The sequence below is a fragment of the Crinia signifera genome, chromosome 4 (assembly GCF_055691185.1).
Source record: "Crinia signifera chromosome 4, ASM5569118v1, whole genome shotgun sequence".
In the NCBI taxonomy this organism is placed as follows: Eukaryota; Metazoa; Chordata; class Amphibia; order Anura; family Myobatrachidae; genus Crinia; species Crinia signifera.
In genome coordinates, this window is record NC_139220.1 from 60634546 (window position 1) to 60659490 (window position 24945).

The 24945-nt window shown below is 43.1% G+C and overlaps 2 protein-coding genes across 3 annotated transcripts in view; one reads left to right on the forward strand and one right to left on the reverse strand.

Moving 5' to 3' along the window:
• Nucleotides 1-21992, reverse strand: part of LOC146074076 (follistatin-related protein 4-like) — a 1002356-nt gene extending 980364 nt beyond the window's left edge. Inside the window, exon 1 of one of the 2 annotated variants that reach the window (XM_083181806.1) lies at nucleotides 21891-21992. The gene's annotated coding sequence lies outside the window, so the exon portion shown is untranslated. The other variant, XM_083181805.1, reaches the window with a different exon arrangement.
• Nucleotides 4084-5470, forward strand: LOC146072330 (uncharacterized). The gene is made up of 2 exons (XM_083179621.1): nucleotides 4084-4711; nucleotides 4909-5470. Exons 1-2 carry the CDS (start codon nucleotides 4099-4101, stop codon nucleotides 5370-5372), a joined length of 1077 nt encoding a protein of 358 aa, XP_083035747.1. The 5' UTR covers nucleotides 4084-4098; the 3' UTR covers nucleotides 5373-5470.
• Nucleotides 21993-24945: the final 2953 nt, after the last annotated feature.

The following is a 24945-nucleotide window of genomic DNA, read 5'->3' on the forward strand; positions in this document are numbered from 1 at the left end:
CAGTGATGCGCGCTATCCGGCAGCCAGGCGGCAGCACGGGAAGCGCCGCTGATGGGTTTGAAAACTCACCGCACTCTGATTGGCTGAATCTCAGCCAATCAGCATGCGGAATGTTTTCAAACCCAGCAGCGCTTCCCGCGTTGCCGCCTAGCTGCTGGATAGCGCGCATCACTGCAGGGACCCCGCCGCCAGATCACACAGTGCCGCAGGTACCCGGCATGGACACCCCTGCAGCCTCCATGCGAGAGGCGAGGGGCAAAGTGCCGCCCTCCAGTGGCTGGCGCCCTAGGCAAATGCCTAGATTTGCCTAGTGGTGGTGCCGGTCCTGCGTATAGATCATTGTGCCCGGCTCTATATTCTGCTGGATGTAGTCCATTAAGGTTGTGCCATCACAGCTGGGTACCATTTGCAGGAAGCACTGTCCTGTCTCCCGGCATATCCCTCCGAAAATCCACTGCTGTGTAAGAATGCGGCCTGCATTGTTTTTCCTCTTGATGAAAAGGGTCTCGTCCACTTCAACTATGTGGCCAGGTCCACCAATCCTCCGCTGGGGCTGCGCCATTATGTAATAGACATGCTCACGCCTCCCGCATCCAGCGGTTATAGAGCACAACAGTTTTTTTTTTAAATGTCCAGCTGCTGGCTGCAATATTCTATAGTGGTGAGCTCCTGGGCCCATGAATAAACTGAAACACTGCATGGTCAAAAACGACAAGCGGTACCCTGGAAACCAGAGTGCCGCTCCCAGGCTCACCTTCAGCTGGCACACTTTCAAATGGCAGCGCCACATCGACTTCTTTAAAGAAAGGCACATCATGTGGCCATTTGCACAATTCAGCGAACTGGAAGCAGATCATGTGCTTGGAAAAAGGCGACAGTCTCCTCCTCCGTCTGTGGCAGCGAAAATACGTTCATAGATCCAGCCATCTCGATAATCGCAATAAAATAGTAAAGAATCTTCAAAAATCACCACCAGCTCTGAGGTATGCTTCTTTTCACGAAAGAATATCACCTCAGAGTGATTTCTGAGAGGATCTGACAGGAGGCGGGAATGACAGGGAGCGGGAACGGGAAAATCCAGGGCCGGAGCGCCCCCGGGGGGGGGGGGGGTGGGGTGGTACCTGTGTAAAAAACTTGCGGCGCCGGCGTCCCTGCAGTGCTGGAGCGGGCAGGGGTGTCCGTGCCGCGGGGGAACCTGCGGTTGCTGTCATTGTGTATAAAGCTGGCGGCAGCCGGCGAGGTCCCTGCAGTGAATAGAAAATAACTATCGCTTCCCGCGCCGCCGCGCGCATAGTGCTAGTTATTTTCTATTCACTGCAGGGACCCCGCCGGCCGCCGCCAGCTTTATACACAATGACAGCGCCGCAGGTTCCCCCGCGGCACGGACACCCCTGCCCGCTCCAGCACTGCAGGGACGCCGGTGCCGCAAGTTTTTTACACAGTTTGCTAACCCTCCATGCTGGGGGTGAGGGGCGAACTGCCGCCCTCCAGGTGCCAGCGCCCTAGGCAAATGCCTAGAGCTGCCTAGTGGTGGCGCCGGCCCTGGGAAAATCGCATCGCATCGCATGCTACTTCTATACATGATGCGATGCAATGCGATTTCAGTACATTTGCGTACGTAATATATCTGGGCGCCCTGCTAGGAAACAAGTACCTAATTGTGTTTTCACTTTTTTAAAAGTGACGTACATAGAGACTGATTTATCTGCTGCTGATGGTGTCTTTTTCGATACAAGTGCAACAAATGTTGCAAACGATAAAATTGAAAGTAGAGAAAGATTACAAATGAAACATTGACTATAAAAGAGATACACGAGTAGAGAATAATCTTGTATATATCCAATAACCAGCTGGGAAGCATATGAATATGAATGGAAATTGGATAGAATTATTAAGACGCTGATAACCCCAACAAATCAAATTGATAGATTCAGTGCACAGAAGCACGCACACAGTCTTATCCTAATTTCCAATAAAGGTTATATTTTAGGACTGATATATTTCTCTATGGTGCACTACAATGTGATGAACTTATCTTTCCTTTGATGATTCAATTCCTGAGTCTCCAGAATTTTTGTTGCTTAATTTAATGGATTTTCCCATATCTCAATATAAGAATTTGTATGAATTCTGCTAGAACTACTATCCCATGTTTTTGGAGATATGGTGTGCAAACTCCTATTTCGACATGGTTTCAGAGGTGGATTTAACCTCCTTCTCTAAACAAACTTCCTCTCAAATTACTTCCACCTGGTTTGAGTGGCTCCAATTTAAAGAAACGACCGAATACAAAAAGCGTATGTTACCTCCGTGGTGGTTTAGGTCGTGCCGGTGACAGGCTCTACCTCTGTTATTCCCACCTTGTTTCTCTCTTTCCTTTTCCTCTCTACCTTTTCCACTACTTTTTCTCAATGCAAAAATTATAAGAAAATTGTGTTTATGTTTATCCATGTTACACAGACTCCACATATTTGCAAATGTTTTTGCAATTTAATTGACTTTCATATTTGATACATCGGTGTTACTTTATTGATTTAATTGCTTACGTGATTTAACTGTAAAGTGTCCTTTCTACTTTCAATAAAACAGAATTTGCACAAAAAAAAAAGCAGCTCCAAAAGACGGCAGTAGAGAATTACTAATTTGTTGTTATATTTTAATAGGTGCAACAAAAAAATATTACACAACAACAGAGCATTTAACCAACCAATAACTATTTGGGGGGATATATGTCAGAAAATATATGTAACAGATGGTCGAATTTGGATAGGCCGTATTACAAAAGTAGCAGACAAATATCTACAGCCCAAAAACCAATATATAAAAAATATTAGTATTATATAGCCACATGATGGCAACAGAGAACAGATAACAAACCCACATTATCTGCTTCCAAATATTGCCAACAATCTATAAGATATTTTTAGAGAAACATTCGTGTACTTTTAATCACACTACTCTTTTTTTAAACACCGTCTATATGTGTATATGTTTTTTGTCACGTTAACTCTTAAAATTTCACTGGTCTTGTATCTTTCCCAAAGTATATTAGAAGGGAATATTAATATACAGTGAACCTAATAAAAAGTTGTTTTAAAAATGACCTTAACAGTGTGTCCCCAAAAACAGTCCTTTTCCTCTTCCTTGAATAGTGCTACTAAATCTGCAGTACCATTCCAGGGGTGCTGCTGTGTGCTGTTTCAGTCCATGGGTTCTGCTAAGTATGCTGTAGCAGTCCAGGGGTGTAAGTGCACTTTAGGAGGAGATAGTGGGGGCCTTGAAAAAGGTCTGTTGGCAGACCGAAACATTGGCCCTAGGCCCACTGTCATGCACTTTGCACTTTATTGGATGTGGTGATATGGATTAAAAAATTCTTTTGAAGAAAGACCGGTGAGTGTCCTCATCTTTGTGGCTATATTTGGAGAACTGGACTTGTCTGGAACCCCTGAGCTGACACCCCGGCAGTTGCCACCTATTGGAGGAGAGTGTGATCCTTACCCCTGGATATATATATATATATATATATATATATATATATATATATATATATATATATATATATATATATATATAGTCCAGATACAGTATCATACCACTTTTACACCAGAATGCCGGGTAGGACCCGGGAAATTGAACCCGGGAAATTACCAGGGCATGCCCTGCCTCAGACCCCATTAATACCCCTTTTACACCAGACTTTGGACCCGGGATATTGCCGCTCCAGTCCGGGGCAGGGCTTGGTGTAAATGGGGTGAAAAAAAATAACACGGGTACTGTTCCCCGGGAATCTGACCCGGCAAATGTTCAGGGTCGGACATGGGGCTTATCCGGGGCTCAGGGCAGTGTAAACGGCCATTATCCGGGTTATTTGGTGGGAAGAGGGGCGCAAAGACCTGATTGGAGCTTCTGCGGCTCTGGCAGATGATGTCATCAGCTGGAGACCCGCACAGGGCGCATGTAGCAGCGCAGCAGCAGCGCAGCAGCAGCGTTACCGCGCTACCACGCTACAAGCTGACTCCACAGTCTCATCGGCTGCAGCACACACTGCCTGTGCAGTGTTTTCCACTTTGGCTGACCCCAAGCCTGATCTGAGCCATCATGTCCACTTCCAACTGGTCTGACAAGGAGGTACGTGAGCTCCTGCAAATCAGGGCAGATGAGGAGATTCGCCGCCAAATGACCGGCACCGTTCGGGATGCAGTGGTGTATCGCAATATCGCAGAATTGCTGGCATCCAGAGGTATTCAGCGCAGCCAACAGCAGGTTGTAAACAAATTGAAATCTCTGCGGAAGCAGTTCTGCAAAGTGAATGACCAGAAGCGCAAGAAAAGCGGTGCAGCTAGGCCCGATTGGGTGCACTATGACCTGTGCTACAGTGCGTTTGGAAACACGGCACTCTGCAACCCTGTAGCCCTGTCCTCCTCCATAGCACCCCATTGCAGCCAAACGGACAACAGCCAGGACAGCCATGATGTACCGACTACCCAGGCTTCCCAGCTGTCCCCGCCAGTCTCAACGCCTTCTGAAGCCACGCAGATGTCAGCACACATGAGCCCGGCTTCACCGCTGCTGTTTGGTGATGATGGTGCAGCAGAGAATATAATGGATGCTTCCATGCAGTCTGACAGCGCACAAGCAGCCACAGATGATGTTGTGGAAGAAAACAGTCAGCCGACGCTCCCCAATCGAAGCACTCCATTACGTTCTAATTGTAAGTAGACATTCAATATATTTACACCCATTAAACAACCAACGTGGGGTTAGGGCGGGATGAGGCCCAGTACCTGTTGCAGTATGTTGCGAGCATGCAGGTGGAAGATGGCCACTAGCACATTTTGGCAAACAATACTGCTGTTTATTGTACACTTAACATGGAAGTATAATGTTAATTTTTTTTTAAAATTACAGTGTACAGCGTTCCTGCCAAAAAGAAAAAGCTTAATCGGTCTGAACTAGCGGCTAAAGCGATGACATCGGTGATCGTGGACCATCTACGCCAATTGGATACTGATGTCCAAGCAAAGGAGGATGCTCGCATGGACAAATATTTGGAAGCTGAGAGACAGAACCAGCAGGCATTTATGTCTCAATTGCTGGCAATGCAAGATAGGCAAATGTCCTTTTTAGAACGTACATTTGGAGGTTTTTTCACACAACCTGCACCACATCCCCACCACCCACCTAACTACCCACCCAACCCATATGATCATTACAATAGAGGTGTCAGTTTCAAACCTGCCACATCTACCCAACCAAACCAGCTGACACCAGAATACAGAGGGCCCAATTATAACTTTGGCAATAGTGCTGCTAGTAGTGACCCGCCAATCCTAGAGTCCCCAGAGTTTTCCGTGTACCGGAATTTGAGCTAAGTTTTAAAGTCTTCAAATATTGCTCCAAAATGTTGCACTTTACTTATTTTTGAAATCTTCAAAAAGGTTGCACTAATGTTTTTATAGTCTTTAGAAAGGTTGCACTTTATTGCTGAATATTTGTGTGATTCTCTATAGGAGGAGTCACCATACAGTTCTATTTTATAATAATGTGTCCTATGATGTTAAACTGTATGGGCACAAAGTTTTACAATTGTTCTCTATTCCCAGTTGGACTCTCATATCTTGTTCTTTACATCTATAAACAAGATGTGAAATGTATGTACAGTTTGATGCATATTTTCATTATAAAGCAAACAACTGGAAGATTTCTGTCTGATTTTTATTTTAAATCATTGAGGGAAGGTTTGCTGCAATGGTGGCATTGAGAAGCTGCTTCAAACTCTCTATTGCAGAAAAGTACAGCACAAACTGCAACACAGCCACTCCGTCTGCCATCTTTGCTGTGAGCAGAACCCACCCCCTCCCTTTTCCCTTTCTTGTGACCTCATCTCAAACAGCCCAAAGGTCCATTTTTAATGACACCAGCAAGGAAAGACAGGGCTGATCCGTTTTCAGTGTAAAAGGGCCTTACCCGGGAATAACCCGGATTGAAGTGCAGTGTAAATGGGGTCTGAGGCAGGGCATGCCCTGGCAATATCCCGTGTTCAATTTCCCGGGTCCGATCCGGTATTCTGGTGTAAAAGGGGTATTACACTGCACTTCAATCCAGGTTATTCCCGGGTAATGCCCTTTTACACTGAGAACGGATCAGCCCTGCCTTTCCTTGCTGCTGTCATTAAAAAATGGATTTTTGGCCTGTTGATGAGGTCACAACAAATGGAACATGACACTCCTCAAGTTTTTTTGCTTTATTAAGCTGAAAATATGCATAAAATCATCATACATTGGAATCTTTATAGATGTAATGTATTCTCATAAAGAAAGATGAAGATGCGTATGAATACAAACTTGTAACACTCTGGGACACACTGTGTGACAGCCAGCGTGTGTTCCTGCAGATGGGGCTGTAAACTCACTGGGGAGAGTGCTTCCAGCACAGACTGTTGCTGTAGTGTAGGGCACAGTCTGCACACAGCGTGGTAACGCTGCTTCTGCTGCTGCTGCGCTGCTCCATGTGCGGGTCTCCGGCAGATGACACTATCTGCCAGAGCCGCAGAAGCACCAATCAGCTCTTTGCGGCCTTCTCCCTGCCAAATAACCCGCATAATGACCATTTACACCACCCTGAGCCCCGGATAAGCCCCGTGTCCGACCCTGAACATTTGCCGGGTCAGATTCCCGGGGAACAGTACCCGTGTTTTTTTTTTCAGCCCATTTACACCATGCCCTGCCCCTGACTGGAGAGGCAATATCCCGGGTCCAACCTCTGGTGTAAAAGGGGTATAAGTGGCTCAGCACAAATCCAGATTCTTGCTGGGGTGTCTATCTCAGAAAGATGAGTCTATAAGACCACTTCCATGCATATAGTCAAATTATAGAGAGCACTCACCAGGCTGTTAAATCATCCAAAGCAGATAGTTCACACACAGTGCATTGGTCGACGTTTCAGTCCACTCAGGGACCTTTTTCAAGACCACCTTTACAGGTTGAAGTTATATATATATATATATATATATATATATATATATATATATATATATATATAGTTTGAGGGTAAGACCGCACTCGCACTATGTCTTAGTGCAACAATCTGGGGTGCCAGACAAGGGGAATGTGTTTTGACACACAACCCCAATTATAGTCCGAGGGTATCCTCTACAGTTTCTTGCAGTGGATGTCGGGCACTCGCCTTTATAATTCAGACAGAAGACTGATTATAAAATCCAATTTGGGTATTTTTATTTCATCCAAAGAGTTTTCAATTAGACAGCGATCATTTTGTTTGTATATCCATATATGCCCCGACGTTTCGGTCCATATGGCGGACCTTTATCAAGGAGCCTATAAATATATGGAAAAAAGCATTTTAGAAACCTACAAACAAGGTCCAAAAATGCAATACAAAACATTATTTATACATACAAAAAAACTTATAGCATAATACATTACTTGGTTATACAGGGATTACAGCAATCAACGATGCAGCAGCAGGAGACCCATGGTGAGAGGAGCAGCAGCTACCTCACACTGCCCGGGCCCGGCATTTATACCCTACACATAGCGCTAGTAAATGAGGACGCCGCCTCCTAAGCAGCTGTAGCGAACTTCCGGCAAAACCGGAAGTTCGGGGATCAGGAAGTGTCAGCTAGTGACACGCATAGATGGACCGCACAGGCTTCCGGAGTTTCCGGCCGCTGTGACGTGGCCATCGCACGTTGCTAGGTGACAAAGACGCTGTGACGGAGCCACAAGACGCGGCTTCCGGAGTTTCCGGCCGCTGTGACGTAGCCATCGCACGTTGCTAGGTGACAAAGACGCTGTGACGGAGCCACAGCAAGCACCAATGGTAGCGTAATGATACAGGGGGTGTGCACGCTGCAGTCTCCCTTTGAGCCGCAGCGGCCTGACTAATAATTCAACTGGTTGTTTAATAGATATACTAGGGTTAGTGAACCATGTGTGGGTGAGCCGGGGTCGTAAAACCTGGCGCTATAGAGCACAGTGAGTGGCTGCAGAATACTGCAGATAGAGTGATAAACATTATAGGAGTTTAACATAGTAAATATGGTAAATACACTACCGCTGTGCCCAAATCTGACCAGGGTTTAAAATGGAATATGATAATTGGATATGCTATTTATTAAGTATATAATACTAAGATTTATTTTAATTGAACCCCATCGGAGTTACAATCGTCAAAAGAATATTCTTTAAAAGATATATGTGATTCAAAACTGTCTATCATTATTCCTATTTAAATATTTAAATATTTATTTGCATTTTTATTGTTTACCAATAACCAAATTTTTATTGTTATTGTTTTTATTGTTATTTTTTATTATTATTATTTTTTATTTTTTATTTTTTATTATTTATTTTTATTTTTATTTTTTATTCTGGAAGAAATGAAAATACTATTAAACAGAAAGAGTGGTCTATCCTGATGGGAATTTCTAAGTATCGCTCAAAGGGTAAACTGACTATATGCGCACATGTATGGATGTCCATGTAAGGGTGAGCACATATATATGTATATGCACGTGACCATCCAAAAAGGAACACATACATATATATATATATATTTTTTTATATTTCTATATATCTATGTATTTTTTCTTAGACATATAGGCTAAACCAACTTCTCTTAACTCCTGATATACCGATGTACAAAAATTGAAATATGATATATTTCTCTCTGACAGGGCACCGCTTAGCAGCGAACAGATCCTTTGAAAAAAGTGAAAAAAGTGAAGACATAGTCAAAAAGGTAGAAAAAGGTGAAAAAAGGCAATAAAGTGGGCTAAGGACACTCTTAAGAGACGGCCATAAGAGCGCTGTGCATATTTTTGCCACTAATCAATTATGCCCAAAAAAAAGGGGATTTTTTTAAAAAAGTTTTTCAAAAAAGTTTTGTTACTTAAGAAAAATATTCAGGGGATTATTTTCATTCAAGCCTCTAGGGGCTAATGTCCCGAGCTGAAAAATCCATCGGCTTTCCTTCTTCCTGAGCATCAGACTTCGGTCGCCTCCTCGAGGGGGTGGTGGAACCCAATCTATCAAACGACAGCGTAGAGTGGATATCTGGTGATTCGCTTGTAGAAAATGTCTTGGTATTGGCAATTCGGCTTTCCCCGTCTCAAGTGCCACACGCACAGAATTGCGGTGGTTAGCCATGCGCTCCCTAAACTTACGGGTAGTCATCCCCACGTAAGCGAGACCGCATGGACAGTTTAATAGATATATCACATAGTCCATTTGGCAATGTAACCGATGCTTGATCTTAATAGCTTTGCCCGAATGTGGGTGTGGGAATGTGGCACCTTGGGCCATACTGTTGCATGTTGTGCACCCAGTGCAGCGAAAACACCCCGGTCTTTTCGTGTGACAAAGCATGTAATCTACTGGACAAAATGACTACACAACTTGATACCTATAGGAATGATTTGATCTCCTTTAAAAGAAGCAAACTTACAGCTGTCACGACAGACTATCAAACACACTCTGTATACCGATGGCTATCGGGAGGTAACAGCGTAAACCCCAGACGTACTCAACGTCCATATAAGCCACGACGTCAGCAATACCTACATCACTCTAATAAAGGTTCATCAACCTCAGCATCAGATACTGAACTCTCAGGCCAACAGTCTGATTTTTTAGACGAAGGTACCGACAATACCAGAAAAACCAAAGAGGCAACCGCGAGGAAGGGGTGTAGACCACACCCTCGTCGCGGAGGTACTGGGAAAAAGAAATCGAAAGCAAGTTCAAACCTAGTCTACAATTTGTCCAGTACACCATTAACACCAGCAATGTTGTCTGTCCTCTCAAGGGGTTTGTCTTTTGTCCCCACGACTACACACGACAAGTTCGAGACCAACGTAGACATCTTCAAATTTAGCAGGAAGCTTAGACTGAGAGAACAATTTGGCGATTCAGTAATGCCAATTAATAGATCAGAGTTCCGAACAAACTCAACTTTCGACCCCTCTTCAGGGAACCCAAGTATAAAAACATTTGCACGACTGGTGGAACTGGATTCGCTACACTTACCTGACAAACCAAAATATTACAACTTGACTCCCGAGGAACGCACAGCTCTGAATGAGCTAAAACGTAATTCAAATTTAGTAATAAGACCTGCGGACAAGGGAGGTGCAGTGGTAGTACAGGACTGGCAACAATATCACGAAGAGATTGTCCGACAGCTGGGAGATAACAACACTTATCATTGGGTCAAACATAACCCAATTCCAGACTTCAAAAAACAAGTCGATAATCTGTTAGCGTCTGGTTTGTCGTCCAAATGGCTTACAAAGGGAGAATTCGATTATTTGACAGTACAACATCCGGTTTGTCCAATAATTTACACGTTGCCGAAAATCCACAAATCCAATACGCAACCACCGGGCAGGCCTATTATTTCCGCCAGATCTTCTCTCCTTCAGCCGCTTGCCAAATTCGTTGACCATTACCTCCAACCTTTGATCACAAACAGCGAGACCTACATCAGAGACACGGCTGATTTTATTGATAAACTTCAACAGGTAGAAATATCAAGTGGACTACTTCTTGCTACGATGGACGTTAGCTCACTTTATACCGTGATCCCGCACTCCGATGGTCTTAGAGTGTTAAAAGAAAAATTAAGCGAAAGACCTGTCCAAGTACCACCAACTTCCTTTTTGGTTGATATGGCGGCCCTAATCTTGAGTTGCAATCATTTTCTATACAACAACAAATATTATGTCCAGGTGTCGGGAACAGCCATGGGCTCAAATTTAGCCCCAGCGTATGCAGGACTATACATGGTCGACTACGAGAGCACTCATATACTAACAAAGTTCGGAGAATACATTAGATATTACAAACGCTTTATTGATGATATCTTTGTCATTTGGTCTGGCTCCAAAGATCAATTCCTAACTATGATACAAGATCTGAATGCTCTGGAACATCCAATTCGACTGACGCACCAAATTGACAGTAGAGAGATCAATTTCCTGGACATCACGGTAACTCTAGCTGATGGGACATTGCAGACAAGTGTGTTTCGGAAACCAACAGACCGTAACACACTATTATCAGTGGAAAGCCAGCACCCCCCGGCCCTAAAAGAGAACCTGCCTATTTCACAATACATGAGGGTCATCAGAAATAACACCATGCCTTCTAAAACAGAAGAGCAACTGCAAGAAATGACCTCAAGATTTCTTGAAAGAGGATATTCAAAAACAACACTCAATAGATGTCTTCTGAAAGCACGACGAAATATGAATAAAGACCAGCAGGTAGTGGATACCTCAGTAAGACCAAAAACATCACAGAGAATGATCTTTGTGAACACATACGATCATGGTTCACAGAACATTCAAAAGAGTATAAAAAAACATTGGCCCATCTTGGCAACCGACAATACCCTAAAGTTACAAAGATACGGACCACCTATGATGGCATTTAGGAAGGGCCCAAACCTTAAAGAAATACTGATGAGACCAATGGCCACACCAACCACCAAAGAAAATACCACCTGGTTGCACACGAAAAGACCGGGGTGTTTTCGCTGCACTGGGTGCACAACATGCAACAGTATGGCCCAAGGTGCCACATTCCCACACCCACATTCGGGCAAAGCTATTAAGATCAAGCATCGGTTACATTGCCAAATGGACTATGTGATATATCTATTAAACTGTCCATGCGGTCTCGCTTACGTGGGGATGACTACCCGTAAGTTTAGGGAGCGCATGGCTAACCACCGCAATTCTGTGCGTGTGGCACTTGAGACGGGGAAAGCCGAATTGCCAATACCAAGACATTTTCTACAAGCGAATCACCAGATATCCACTCTACGCTGTCGTTTGATAGATTGGGTTCCACCACCCCCTCGAGGAGGCGACCGAAGTCTGATGCTCAGGAAGAAGGAAAGCCGATGGATTTTTCAGCTCGGGACATTAGCCCCTAGAGGCTTGAATGAAAATAATCCCCTGAATATTTTTCTTAAGTAACAAAACTTTTTTGAAAAAACTTTTTTGAAAAAATCCCCTTTTTTTTGGGCATAATTAATTAGTGGCAAAAATATGCACAGCGCTCTTATGGCCGTCTCTTAAGAGTGTCCTTAGCCCACTTTATTGCCTTTTTCACCTTTTTCTACCTTTTTGACTATGTCTTCACTTTTTTCACTTTTTTCAAAGGATCTGTTCGCTGCTAAGCGGTGCCCTGTCAGAGAGAAATATATCATATTTCAATTTTTGTACATCGGTATATCAGGAGTTAAGAGAAGTTGGTTTAGCCTATATGTCTAAGAAAAAATACATAGATATATAGAAATATAAAAAAATATATATATATATGTATGTGTTCCTTTTTGGATGGTCACGTGCATATACATATATATGTGCTCACCCTTACATGGACATCCATACATGTGCGCATATAGTCAGTTTACCCTTTGAGCGATACTTAGAAATTCCCATCAGGATAGACCACTCTTTCCGTTTAATAGTATTTTCATTTCTTCCAGAATAAAAAATAAAAATAAAAAATAAAAAATAAAAAATAATAATAATAAAAAATAACAATAAAAACAATAACAATAAAAATTTGGTTATTGGTAAACAATAAAAATGCAAATAAATATTTAAATATTTAAATAGGAATAATGATAGACAGTTTTGAATCACATATATCTTTTAAAGAATATTCTTTTGACGATTGTAACTCCGATGGGGTTCAATTAAAATAAATCTTAGTATTATATACTTAATAAATAGAATATCCAATTATCATATTCCATTTTAAACCCTGGTCAGATTTGGGCACAGCGGTAGTGTATTTACCATATTTACTATGTTAAACTCCTATAATGTTTATCACTCTATCTGCAGTATTCTGCAGCCACTCACTGTGCTCTATAGCGCCAGGTTTTACGACCCCGGATCACCCACACATGGTTCACTAACCCTAGTATATCTATTAAACAACCAGTTGAATTATTAGTCAGGCCGCTGCGGCTCAAAGGGAGACTGCAGCGTGCACACCCCCTGTATCATTACGCTACCATTGGTGCTTGCTGTGGCTCCGTCACAGCGTCTTTGTCACCTAGCAACGTGCGATGGCTACGTCACAGCGGCCGGAAACTCCGGAAGCCGCGTCTTGTGGCTCCGTCACAGCGTCTTTGTCACCTAGCAACGTGCGATGGCCACGTCACAGCGGCCGGAAACTCCGGAAGCCTGTGCGGTCCATCTATGCGTGTCACTAGCTGACACTTCCTGATCCCCGAACTTCCGGTTTTGCCGGAAGTTCGCTACAGCTGCTTAGGAGGCGGCGTCCTCATTTACTAGCGCTATGTGTAGGGTATAAATGCCGGGCCCGGGCAGTGTGAGGTAGCTGCTGCTCCTCTCACCATGGGTCTCCTGCTGCTGCATCGTTGATTGCTGTAATCCCTGTATAACCAAGTAATGTATTATGCTATAAGTTTTTTTGTATGTATAAATAATGTTTTGTATTGCATTTTTGGACCTTGTTTGTAGGTTTCTAAAATGCTTTTTTCCATATATTTATAGGCTCCTTGATAAAGGTCCGCCATATGGACCGAAACGTCGGGGCATATATGGATATACAAACAAAATGATCGCTGTCTAATTGAAAACTCTTTGGATGAAATAAAAATACCCAAATTGGATTTTATAATCAGTCTTCTGTCTGAATTATAAAGGCGAGTGCCCGACATCCACTGCAAGAAACTGTAGAGGATACCCTCGGACTATATATATATATATATATATATATATATATATATATATATATGTACTTCAGGCAAGGTGGCACTCGCAGGTAACAATAAATGGTGTGGTGCAAGGTCCATAGAACATTCACAGCAGCACTTAATCCTTAAATAGGAAAGAAAACCAGCACTCACGTTTAGATGAAAAAAAGTGGATTGTATTTCAAATAGTCATGTCGTTAAGCCAGCGTGTCAGCAGTCCCGACAGCTGTTTTGACCGGCAGCATGCCAGTCTTCATCAGGGGTGGGATGTCAGGGACGGACGGATGTCAGGTTGTTGTTCTGCTGATATTTTGTACTTTGCTGCACTATTCCTGATGATGGTCTTGTGTAGACCGAAACGTGTCGTTACGTCGGATGGTATGTCAACTTGATACAAATAAAATGTTATTTTGATTACCTAGACCTTGGTGAGTGCCCATTCCATTCCTCTATATACATACATATATATATATATATATATATATATATATATATATATATATATATATATAGCCAAAACTTGGTAGACAACATTTCAGCACCATTTCAGCACCTTTTATGTGTTCACCTAAATTTACCACACCATATGACCCTTATACAATTCATGCAACACAATAGTAACCCCCTTATACTGTACTTGCCTCTAACACATTATGCCACATGAAATGAGCCAAAATACATACCGACTGAGCCAAAATTCACACTATGGCACACAGATTAAGGCGTTAATTTTGCCACATGGATTGAGCCAAAATACACACTATACCAAACGGATTGAGCCAAAATTCACAATATGCTTCACAAACAGCGACATTGGCGCGCATTAAAAATTTACACCATTATGCCTATTACATGTTAAACCACACACCATAATTTCCATTATGTATTATGCCAAACACCATAATGCCTATTAAAAATTATGGTACATAAGTGCTGCTTACCTATGTGCTCATTGCCAGGGGTTCCATGCTCATTGCCATGTGGGATTCCATGCTCATTGCCTAGGGGGAATACATGCTTGCGGTAACTAGGGGACAGCCGCCGCCGAGCAGAAGTGACAGCCACAGACAGCCGGGCAGAGAGTGGGGGACTGCCCGGCTGTATTATGATCACTGCAGGTCCCAGCTATTTGAAATAATACCCCTTTCACACCAGAAAATGCAGGGACTTACCCAGGAATATGGTAGCAGGGTCATGCAGGGACATTCCTGGGCTGGCCCCTTTTATAGCAGCCTAGTCCTTGCATTTTCTGTTGTGAAGGGGAGAGAAAACCACCCCCCCCCTTTAACCGGCTATATCGTTTAACCTGTCATAACTTCAGAACCAACTGACCCATTTCCATGAGACCAGTATCATATTGAAGAACTTTCAAGTGGACTTCAAATGATTTTGGTCCCATGAAACTGGGCCATTTAGTTCCAGAGAAATCTGCCCTCAAAGAAATTACATTTCAGAAATAAAAAAATCGGTTTACCCGCAATATCTCTGAAACCAATTAACCCATACCATCCTGGTTTCAGATTGAAGGCCCAGTGATTTGGGTTCGAATGAGATCAACCTTGAGCTTCTGTGATGCCAGGGGGGGACTGGCAGCCATCAGAACTGGGTTGGGGTCAGAATTAGTGGATCCTATGTTATCCTATGGGAAAAATGTTCCAGATTTGCCCGGCGGTATCTCCGGTTCCCGGGGGGATAGCGATGCAGGGCTGGGCTCGTTGGAAAGCCCCAGTCCACATCTACAAAATGGGTCTGGAGAGTGGGCCTGGAGCTGTAGCTCTATCAGGCCCTTTGTTAATCCGGCCCTGTCCAGATTCAAAACCACCCGGTGCACATCCCTAATGCATATATTAGAACAATATAGGGTACACAGAACTAAACTTAACAACAGCTGAACAACTAAAACATACTATAGCACAGGTAAAAATAATCACCACTACAATATGTTGTATTCCTTGATATGGTTTTCTATGTGAATGTTTACAATCATCCCCAAGACTACAAGCTAATGACCTCACATAAAAAAAATCCTTCCTCAAAAAAAGAAAATCTACAGATCATACCTGTACACTTGAGGAAAGCACACATATTCACAATACATGAGGTGACTGGGCATTACTTCAATAAATCTTAAAGCTTCAGATTAATTTAATGACTTTCTTTTAAGTTAAGGAACTTTTGGACAATATAGATTAGTATCGCACCTAGGGCCAGATTCAGATCTGTTCAATAGACTGTGTATGTTCACAGCCTAGAGAACAGGTAGATGCCTGGGGGACCGCCCTGCTGCAAGAACCCCCGCATTTGCATGCAAGGGGATGTGTACGCTTATTCATCCCCTCGCATGCGGCCGCCCTTCAAATAATATTTCCAAATTTGCAAATTAAAGTGTGTCTGACTTTTATTTCCGGAGATGGCCAAAAAGTGGGCGGGGGCTGGTGTCATGTGAAGTCAGCTGCTTGCTCTGAGCAGGCATCGACCCGCCTGCATTCCCAGGGGAACGCCCAATGTTTTCATAGGGATGCCCATAAGACGTTGGCTGTTCCTCGGCAACAGCACCCTGCCTGCCCCCTTCCCTCCCCTGCACATGTGAACACCTCGGAAAGTGTGAAACTCGCTGAAGGCGTTCATACATGGGGGTCTGCACATGCGAATATTCATGCATGCACAGACCCCCACCATCGGAAACAGGCCCAAATCTGTTTCATTTTTCAGTGAACCCCCTAGGTGTTTTCATATCATAGGGCAGATGTATTAAGCCTTAAAAATAGAAGGGTGATAAAGAGTGACAAGGTCCAGACAATCAGCTCCCTTCATGTTATAGGCTGTGTTTGCACAATGTAAGTTAGGAGCTGATGGTCTGAATGTTTATCACTCTTTATCACCCTTGCTTTTATCTCTTTTTAAGGCTCAGTATATCTGTCCCATTGTCTCTTTTGATATGTATTGATGGGTGGGTTCCACTTGAACTCACCTAGGGGGAGATTCAGGTTTACTTGGTAAAATCGGAGTTTGGTCTGGGGACCAATGTTGTGGGTCTGCACATGCATATCGGAAAATAAGCATGTGCAGACCCTCTGTGCGAGGCATTCACAAAGACCAGGGCAGGCAGGGGTCTGTCCCATGGGAACACCCAGCTTTTTCAGGACATGTCCACAAAATCGGTGGGTACACCCAGAAAAACGCTGGGCTTCCCCATGGGGTGTCGAAACCTGCACAGGGCGAGTGACTGACGTTGATGTTGGGAGCTCTACACCTGCAGGAATATGCACATATGTAAACCCTGTGTACAAACACCTTCAGCGAGTATCACACTCGCCGAGGCATTCATTTCACACAATAATGGAAGGGCTGGGGGTGATAGCAGGGGAATCCCCAGCTTTTTATCGGTGTCCCCATAAAAACACTGGGCGTTCCCCTGCGAATGCAGGCATGTTGATGCCTTTGTGGGGTGGGCAGCTGACATTACATGACATCAGCACCCACCCTGAATTCAGACTGTAGTGGCCATCTGAAAAGTAAGTATTGACTTACTTTTCGGCAACCACCAAATGATTTTTCCACTGTTTGGCTGCCTGCAAGGGGATGTGTTCGAATACACATCCCCTCACTTGCTAGTAGGGCAGTCGAGGGGACAACAGGTGGTGCTTACCTGTTCACAAGGCTGTGAGTATATCAGGCCCTATGTAGCAGGTGCACAGTTTGAATTTACATACAGTATATCTCTCTTCTTCTAGCGGTCATTCTACTAGTGGTACACAGCAACATACTTAAATAAATGCAATGTCCTAAATAGTAGGGGCTGTACAATGGTGGACCTATTACACCAGCCCTAATAACGGAAGCATTACCCAGGTTTGCAAGCGATGTAAACGGTCCATCTCGGGTCGTTAGACCAGGGATTCCAACCTGACAAACGTTCTGGGTTGAACACGGGTTGAACCCGGATTGTGGTGCAGTGCAAACGGGTAAAACCATTCACTGCAATGGAAATGCCAGCCATGGGAGATGCTCTCATCTCCCAGCGCTGGCTTAGGCCCCATCTACAGTCATGTCACCTGCCCGGCATTATGCTGGCTGGGATGTGGGTGTAAAAGGGGTCAGAGCCTGGTCCAAAAACCTGGGTGTGACCCGGCTTTTAGTTGTTAAAATGTATGTCATATGACCATTCTATCTAATTAAAATATACCTTCCTTCTTGCACAATCTACAATATTTATAAAAAAACATGCAACAATAGCCATCTTTCTTGCTCATTATATTTATAAAATAACATGCATTTAATTTAAAATGATGTTATTGTCTTGTGAACATTCCTGAATGAATACTGATCTGCAAACACTCTTAAGTGTATCTAATATGTACTGTACTGTTCAAAACAATTGAATAGTTATAAACAAAAATCCAATCTGAAAAGATTTTTCTGTAGCAGCGCTGCGGAATATGTGTGCGCTATATAAGAAACTGTAAATAAATAAATAACAGTCCTCGTGTGATATCCATAGTGAGAAAATACATAAAAATAACGTCCCCCACATGAATAAATAAATAAATAAATACACGCTGCTTTCTAAGACGTATTAACTATTTCATGAATATAAAATGAATGTCTTTTTATGAAACTGTTGAACTTCTCCCTGTCATTCTTTGCTTTAATTAGATCTGTTATTTATTTTATTTTACCTTTGAAAACTGTGTGCTGTTGTTCCCTTTCTAGTGTTTGTAAAGTTGATCTGCTTATTTAACACTACAGAGCACTGATCTTTTGAAAAATGACAGCAGAAGAAAGTAAAAAAATATCAGTCCTTTATCTGCCTTTGATTAACTTTTTAAAGTTTGATTTGTGTCATTACAAGCTATACAAGGCTAGGAGCTAGAGCTGCTAGATACACACAGATAGCGACACATAGAGGTCAGTTATAGAAACCAGTCTCTCAGTTTCAGCTTAACAAGCAGACAGCTCCAACAATATGATTCTGCTGACATCGGTGTTGGGGGAGGACATATTCATATTAGAATTATTTATTATCGCATATTTTAAATAAGTGAAAAAAAAAGTGATTTAGGGTGAGATGTACTAAGCCTTGAAAATGGATAAAATGGAGAGAGATAATGTACAAGCTAATCAGCTCCTAACTGATGTGTTACAGGCTGTGTTTCAAAAATTACAGTTACGAGCTGATTGTTTAGTCATTTATCACTCTTCATTTTATCGCTTTTCAAAATGTAGTACATCTGACTATAAGTCTGGCCTTTAGCTTCTCAACCTAATAAACTCTATTTCAGTTGTTTTTTATCCAACATCACTAATGCACTTTACAACTATACGATTGATACCAGCCTCTGTGATGAGCGACAGACTTAAGTAAGATTGCTCAGCAAACATCGCAGTACACCCGCGATACACACCGCAATGTGTACTGTACAGAGTGGGGCTTTGCCAATTGTTCATAGGCAAAGCCTCATGCTCTAGCAGGGAATACAGTACAAGCACTGTCTTTCCCTGCGGGCGATGGCAATGTGTTGGACCGCACATCGCCATTGCCCGGGGCTATACAGATGGAACTGTCAGTGCTCCATTTCTAAGCAATCTAGTCAGATCGCTTAGAAATGTGGCTGAAATCACATGTGTATGCTCCTTAACTTTTCAATTTCTGTTAGCTCTGTACATGTCTCACAATATTAACCATATCACAGATTTTGTGGCGTGCAATACTAGAGTTTATCTTGTAAATTTATCGTTCTGCCTCTTATTGGGACAATGTGAACTGCAAAAATATGTCATCGCACCCCCCCCCCCACACACACACACACACACACACACACCACCACCACCACAGTCTTTTATGGACTAAACTTCAATATAAGCATAAACCAAGTCACTTATTAAAATTATACCATTAAAACTTGATGGTAAACCTTCTTGACTATGTCATGGGTTAAAAGAGAAATTAAACATTTATTTGTGAAAGTATGTAATTCATTGGATGCAACCGATAAGTTGACAAGCAAGAGGTCGACAGTCAATAGGTCCAACACTAATGGTCAGCAGGCAAAAGGTCAACATACAAAAGCTCAACGTGGGCAAAAGGTTGTCATAAAAGGTTGACAAGAGTTTACCATGTTTTCAAAAAGTGATTTGTTCATACTTTATGTCTTATGTCAACCTTTTTTCATGCAGACCTTTTCCATTTCGACCTTTTGTCCAAGTTGGCTTTTTGTCCATGTCAACCTTTTGTGTTTCAACCTATATTATGTGTCAAACTTTTGCTTGTTGACCATTAGTGATTGACCTATTGACTTTTGACCTTTTGCATGTCGACCCTATATCTGTAATACACATAGGGAAAAATGTAAGTACAATAAATGATCTGTGTATACAGTACCGACAGTATGATATGCAGTAGTAAAAGCAGCTTCTGTTTTATACTGCCTCATAACTATTGCTAAACATTAATCATTCACATAAATCTGCAATAATCTAGTACTTGGATTAGTTATATTTCACATTATTTCATTGTCCTATTGGATATTACAAAGCAGTATGAAACATCTGACTGCTTCTATTCAGCACTCAGCAGTATACAGTAGTATTGGACACAATTCCATAGCACTCTGATCTTCTATTATGTCATTGATCCTATCATTGAACTAAGTTGACATCCTCACTGAAATGCTTAATTGCTAATATACCACATGAAAATGACAGATTAATAGTCAATACATGTGATCACCCTTCCATGTACTATTTCCTGTTTAACTGCAGAATAAGCAGGTTTTTTTTTTACCCAGGATAAATAAAATCCACTATGAGGTGCATGTGGGCCAGTGCAAAAGCTGCTACATGAAGGAAAGTTTGTATAGCATTATGCAAACACCCATCCCTACTAAAGAATTGTCATTGTTGTGAAACCGTTGAGAATGATACAGTTTTCAAATTATTATTATAATGTTAAAGCACGATCTGATCCTAAAAATAATATAACCAATATCTGTTACTGTAGTACAAATACTGTACAATAATGCAGAATATGAAAGTACAGCATTTACTGATTGAATCAGTGTGTATAAGGACCAATGCATACAGTATATACTAAACCTAAAGGAATGTTTACATACCTAGAAAAACAAACTATGCTGCACTCAGATAAAGCCTTTGCTTACATCAGCAGGTCATTTTCTTTTTTAATTTGTAATCACCAAAGTACAGTATATGTCTGAGTGACAGCGAACACTTATTATTAATGTTAGTGGAGGCAGAAGCTTAGTGTAGATTGGAACTTACAAAAAAGCAATACACATACACATACTACTTGGATATCACATCTCATCCTCAGAAATGTAAACTGTCAGAATCACTAGCTGCAACTCTCCCCTTGTGCTACTCCATCATTGGAAAGCAGAAGGAATCGGAAACGAAGTGGAGCCAGTGAGTTCAAACAGCCCACAATGTATCAAGCATAAGGCATTCAGCTGAACGCTGCGGGTTCTTTCATTCTGGTCCAGGGAGAGACAGCATGAGATCTCATTCATTTAATCTCAGCCTACTAATGAAGGAGCAGGCATCCCCATCACATCCCTTACCCTGCATTCTTACATCAGCACGCATCCTGCCTTGCATATGCTGACTGTCACATTCCCATTACAGATATACTGTATGCACATGATACACAAACACAATAGCAATGCAACATGTACAAAACACAACACTGGGTTAGAGTTTAAATATATAGCAGTTGCTTCCTATATAGCTTCCCACCCCAGATATGAAAGAGAATTCCCAATGCACTTACCTGTGTTTTACCACAGAGAACCCAGAAAAAAATACCAAACAAAGAGTAAGATCTACTTTGTTTAAATAAAATAATACAAAAAAAAAAAAAGAATAATAATAATAAAAATATCCCAGAGACAGAAGAAAAATCGGGGCTGTATGTTGGAATACTGTAGATTTATTTATATCAAAAGATCTGAGTGTGGCAAAAAAAGAATCTTACTAGAGGTCTCAGTCACAATCCAAAGCATTAGTGCTGTAAGTGCTATTCGCTGCTGTCTGCCCTATTTCTGCTGTCAGGATCTCAGTTCCCAACGTCACGGTGCAATCTGCATATTCCACCCAATAGCTGTTACCTGTGAGTGTGCAGAGTGCAGCCTCAGAATAAGCACAAGGAGGATGCTGAGAACGAAGTACTGGATGCATTCATAGTGCAGGAGTCTAGATCCAGTCTCATGCTGCATATTGCTGAAGGAGCCAGGCTGGATGACAGCTTATGTATAGCGCAGTGCCTACAATGTGGTTTAAGGACGACTATTACAATTTAAAGCACATTACTTATAGGCAACTGCATGTTTGAGCATAGACTGGGTTTACTGTTTATATTCTGCATTTTATGATACATATTCAGCATTATTATTCAAACTAAATTAAAATAAGAGTGAGTTTGTTGGACAGAACACAAGGAGCATTCAAAAACATGTTAACCTACACTAAATGACATACATTTGAACTCTAGGTTTTGCTGTTTTCCATGATCGCTTTTAGATAGATGACTTCTTTTAATAAAAAAAAAAAAATGCTCCCTTTTTACCATGTTGACCTTTATTATGCAATTTCCAATTACATTCAAGTATCAGCTTTAAATTACTATTTAATTATGACTTTATCTATTATGTACTGTTATAAATTGAATATAAATGTTTTCTCTCTTTATAATGTCATCTTTGCTACAATACAGGATTAGCTTGAAATAAAAGAGGACCACTGCAATTACTATTCATTGCTGTCACTGCTATTCATTGCTTCTATTATTTTAACTAATTTTGGCCCTTATTCTGATCGGTGCGGCCGGAGCCGATTATGCGGCCAGGACCGTGCGTGCGAAACCCCGCCTTCCATACGGATCGCCAACTCCGTCCGTATGCTGTAAGAAGCTGGCCGAACGGACCGCACGTGTATTTTTCACGGAATACTCCTCCTCCATCTAAGGGAACCTCCCCCATCATTCGATGGTCGCAGACCATCGAATGCAGGACCGAGTGCTCCACCAGCACCCGCAACCTCAGACCACACGGACATTTTTCCGTGCAAAAGCAGGGATCTGGGCGGGCAGCTGACATCCGGCGATGTCATATGTCCGCCCCCTACACGTGCGTCATGGCCGCATTACCATACGTACGCCCAGCGTTTTCATGGGAAATCCCATGAAACGCGGGGCGTATGCATATGGTAATGAGCCCAAATAGCCCTTCACGCCCCTCTCCACCCCCTGTTCGGAGTGTTCACATATCATGCGGGATTTGGCCGTACGCCCCGCTCGCACATGCGCAGAGATGCCTCTGCACATGCGCAGACACAAAACATAGGCGGGCCGAACATATATATATATCCGCACCGATCAGAATAAGGGCCTTAGTATTAGAAAATTCCATTACACTATAAATAGTCATGTTACAGAGCACCTATAATTTTTCCATTATATCAGGTCACCTGATCAGATTGCAGAAATGATGTTCTCTATTTTTATGTGTGATAAATGTATATCTTATATACTGCCTGCTAACTTACTGTGATGGGGGGAGGGGGGTTTGTTGTTATCCAAAACAGATCTTTGGAAAAAGTCCTCTTGAGTCTCTCATCATAAACCAGGTCTCCTCAGTAAACCAGGTGTGGGGGGTTTAGAGTAGGTTACACATACTTAGGTGAGGGGGGTTGGTTCATTACAGGGTCCATTGACGAGCCATGAGCTGGTTAAAACACAAGGGTGGGGGCATGAATCTGCAGGGTATAATTGTCTATTATTTTTGTGATGAAGTGCAGTCTTTTACGTCACTTTTCTGTGACAGTTGTGACTGATTTTAAATCTCTCATGCTGAATCTCCCATTATGAATCTCTGACACAAATCTCTCTGTATGTGGCTCATTATCTGAGAGACTGAACTCTCTTATGCTGAATCTCCCATTATGAATCTCTGGCAAAAATCTCTGCGTATGTAGGGCCGTTAACTCTTGTGTGAGTTGTTGGGGATCAGCGAGAAGGCTGGAAGTAGTGTGTGTTAAGCGCCGCTGTCCGGGATCTCCTGCGCCCGGACAGCCGGCGGACGTCACAGGGCATGTGAGCGCTGGGGGTGGTCCCCGCCAGCGTCTCACGCCTCGTCCTGGACTCGGGCGTCGGGGCGTTGCTAAGCAACGACCCCGCACTTCCGCCCGGCGCCTCCCCGCGTCGCCAGCTGACGTCAGCTAGGCGGCGCGAAGCTCAAATATAAGCCGGCGTCTGCTGGGCACAGACGCCGGTTATAGCTTCCTCTAGCTGTTCCCCGGTCCCTGGCTCTGTATCTGCCTCCTGTCCCTTGGACGCACTGCTGATCCCGCCGTGCAAGCTCCTGTCTGCGTCTGCTGGTGGGAATAGGAGTTTCCACCATCCTGCTCCTGTCTCCCAGCCCAGCCTCCTTGGTGATCTTTCACTTTGGACACGTAAGTGCTCCTGTGGAGCCTGGGTCCTTTCTTTTGGAGCTGCCTAGCTCTGTTTTCTGTCAGCTCATTTGTAGCCTGTTTTTGCTATATCTGTAGGGGTGTTTGTGACCCTGCCACCCTGTGGGCTTTTGCTCACACGTTTAGATCCATTCCTCATCAGGTATCCCTGTTTTCCTTGCTAGTCGGTAGTTCTCCTCGGATAGGCAGGGCCTTCCCACCTCTTGTCTCGGTCCTTGTTTTGGGGATTCGCTACCTATTATTTTGTCATCTGTATCTTATGTGGAGATTCCCCGTCTCTGGTCGCTTGTGCCTGTGACTGGGTCACATTCCCGGATTTGGCCCGGTGCCGTTTCAGTTAGGCCCGGTAGTAAGATCATCCTTTTGAGATTACCCCTGACGATTGCTTACCCCTTGTCCCCTCATAGACCTAGCTGCATCGGGGTCGGAGCGGGCCTAACTCGCTCCTTCGAACGCGGCGGCCACAGGTGAAGCCTAGTACCTGCAGGGGTTTGTCATCTGCCCGGGGTACTCAACAGAGTCAGCGTAGGATTCGCTGTGGCCGTCCTAACCGGCGGTCCCGGCTACGGGCTCACGCCTGACCTTTCACTCCCCATTTTCTGCTACTGTTCCCCAGAGTCTAGCGGCAAGCATAACATTATAACCGGCCATACAGGTTACATAAAAAGGGATTTATATAACAAATTTTTTTTGTCT

Coding starts and splice junctions, on each gene's coding strand:
- LOC146072330 (XM_083179621.1), top strand. CDS start 4,099: ATGTCCACTTCCAACTGGTCTGACAAGGAGGTACGTGAGCTCCTGCAA. Junction 4,712..4,908: donor CACTCCATTACGTTCTAATT/GTAAGTAGACAT, acceptor TTAAAATTACAG/TGTACAGCGTTCCTGCCAAA.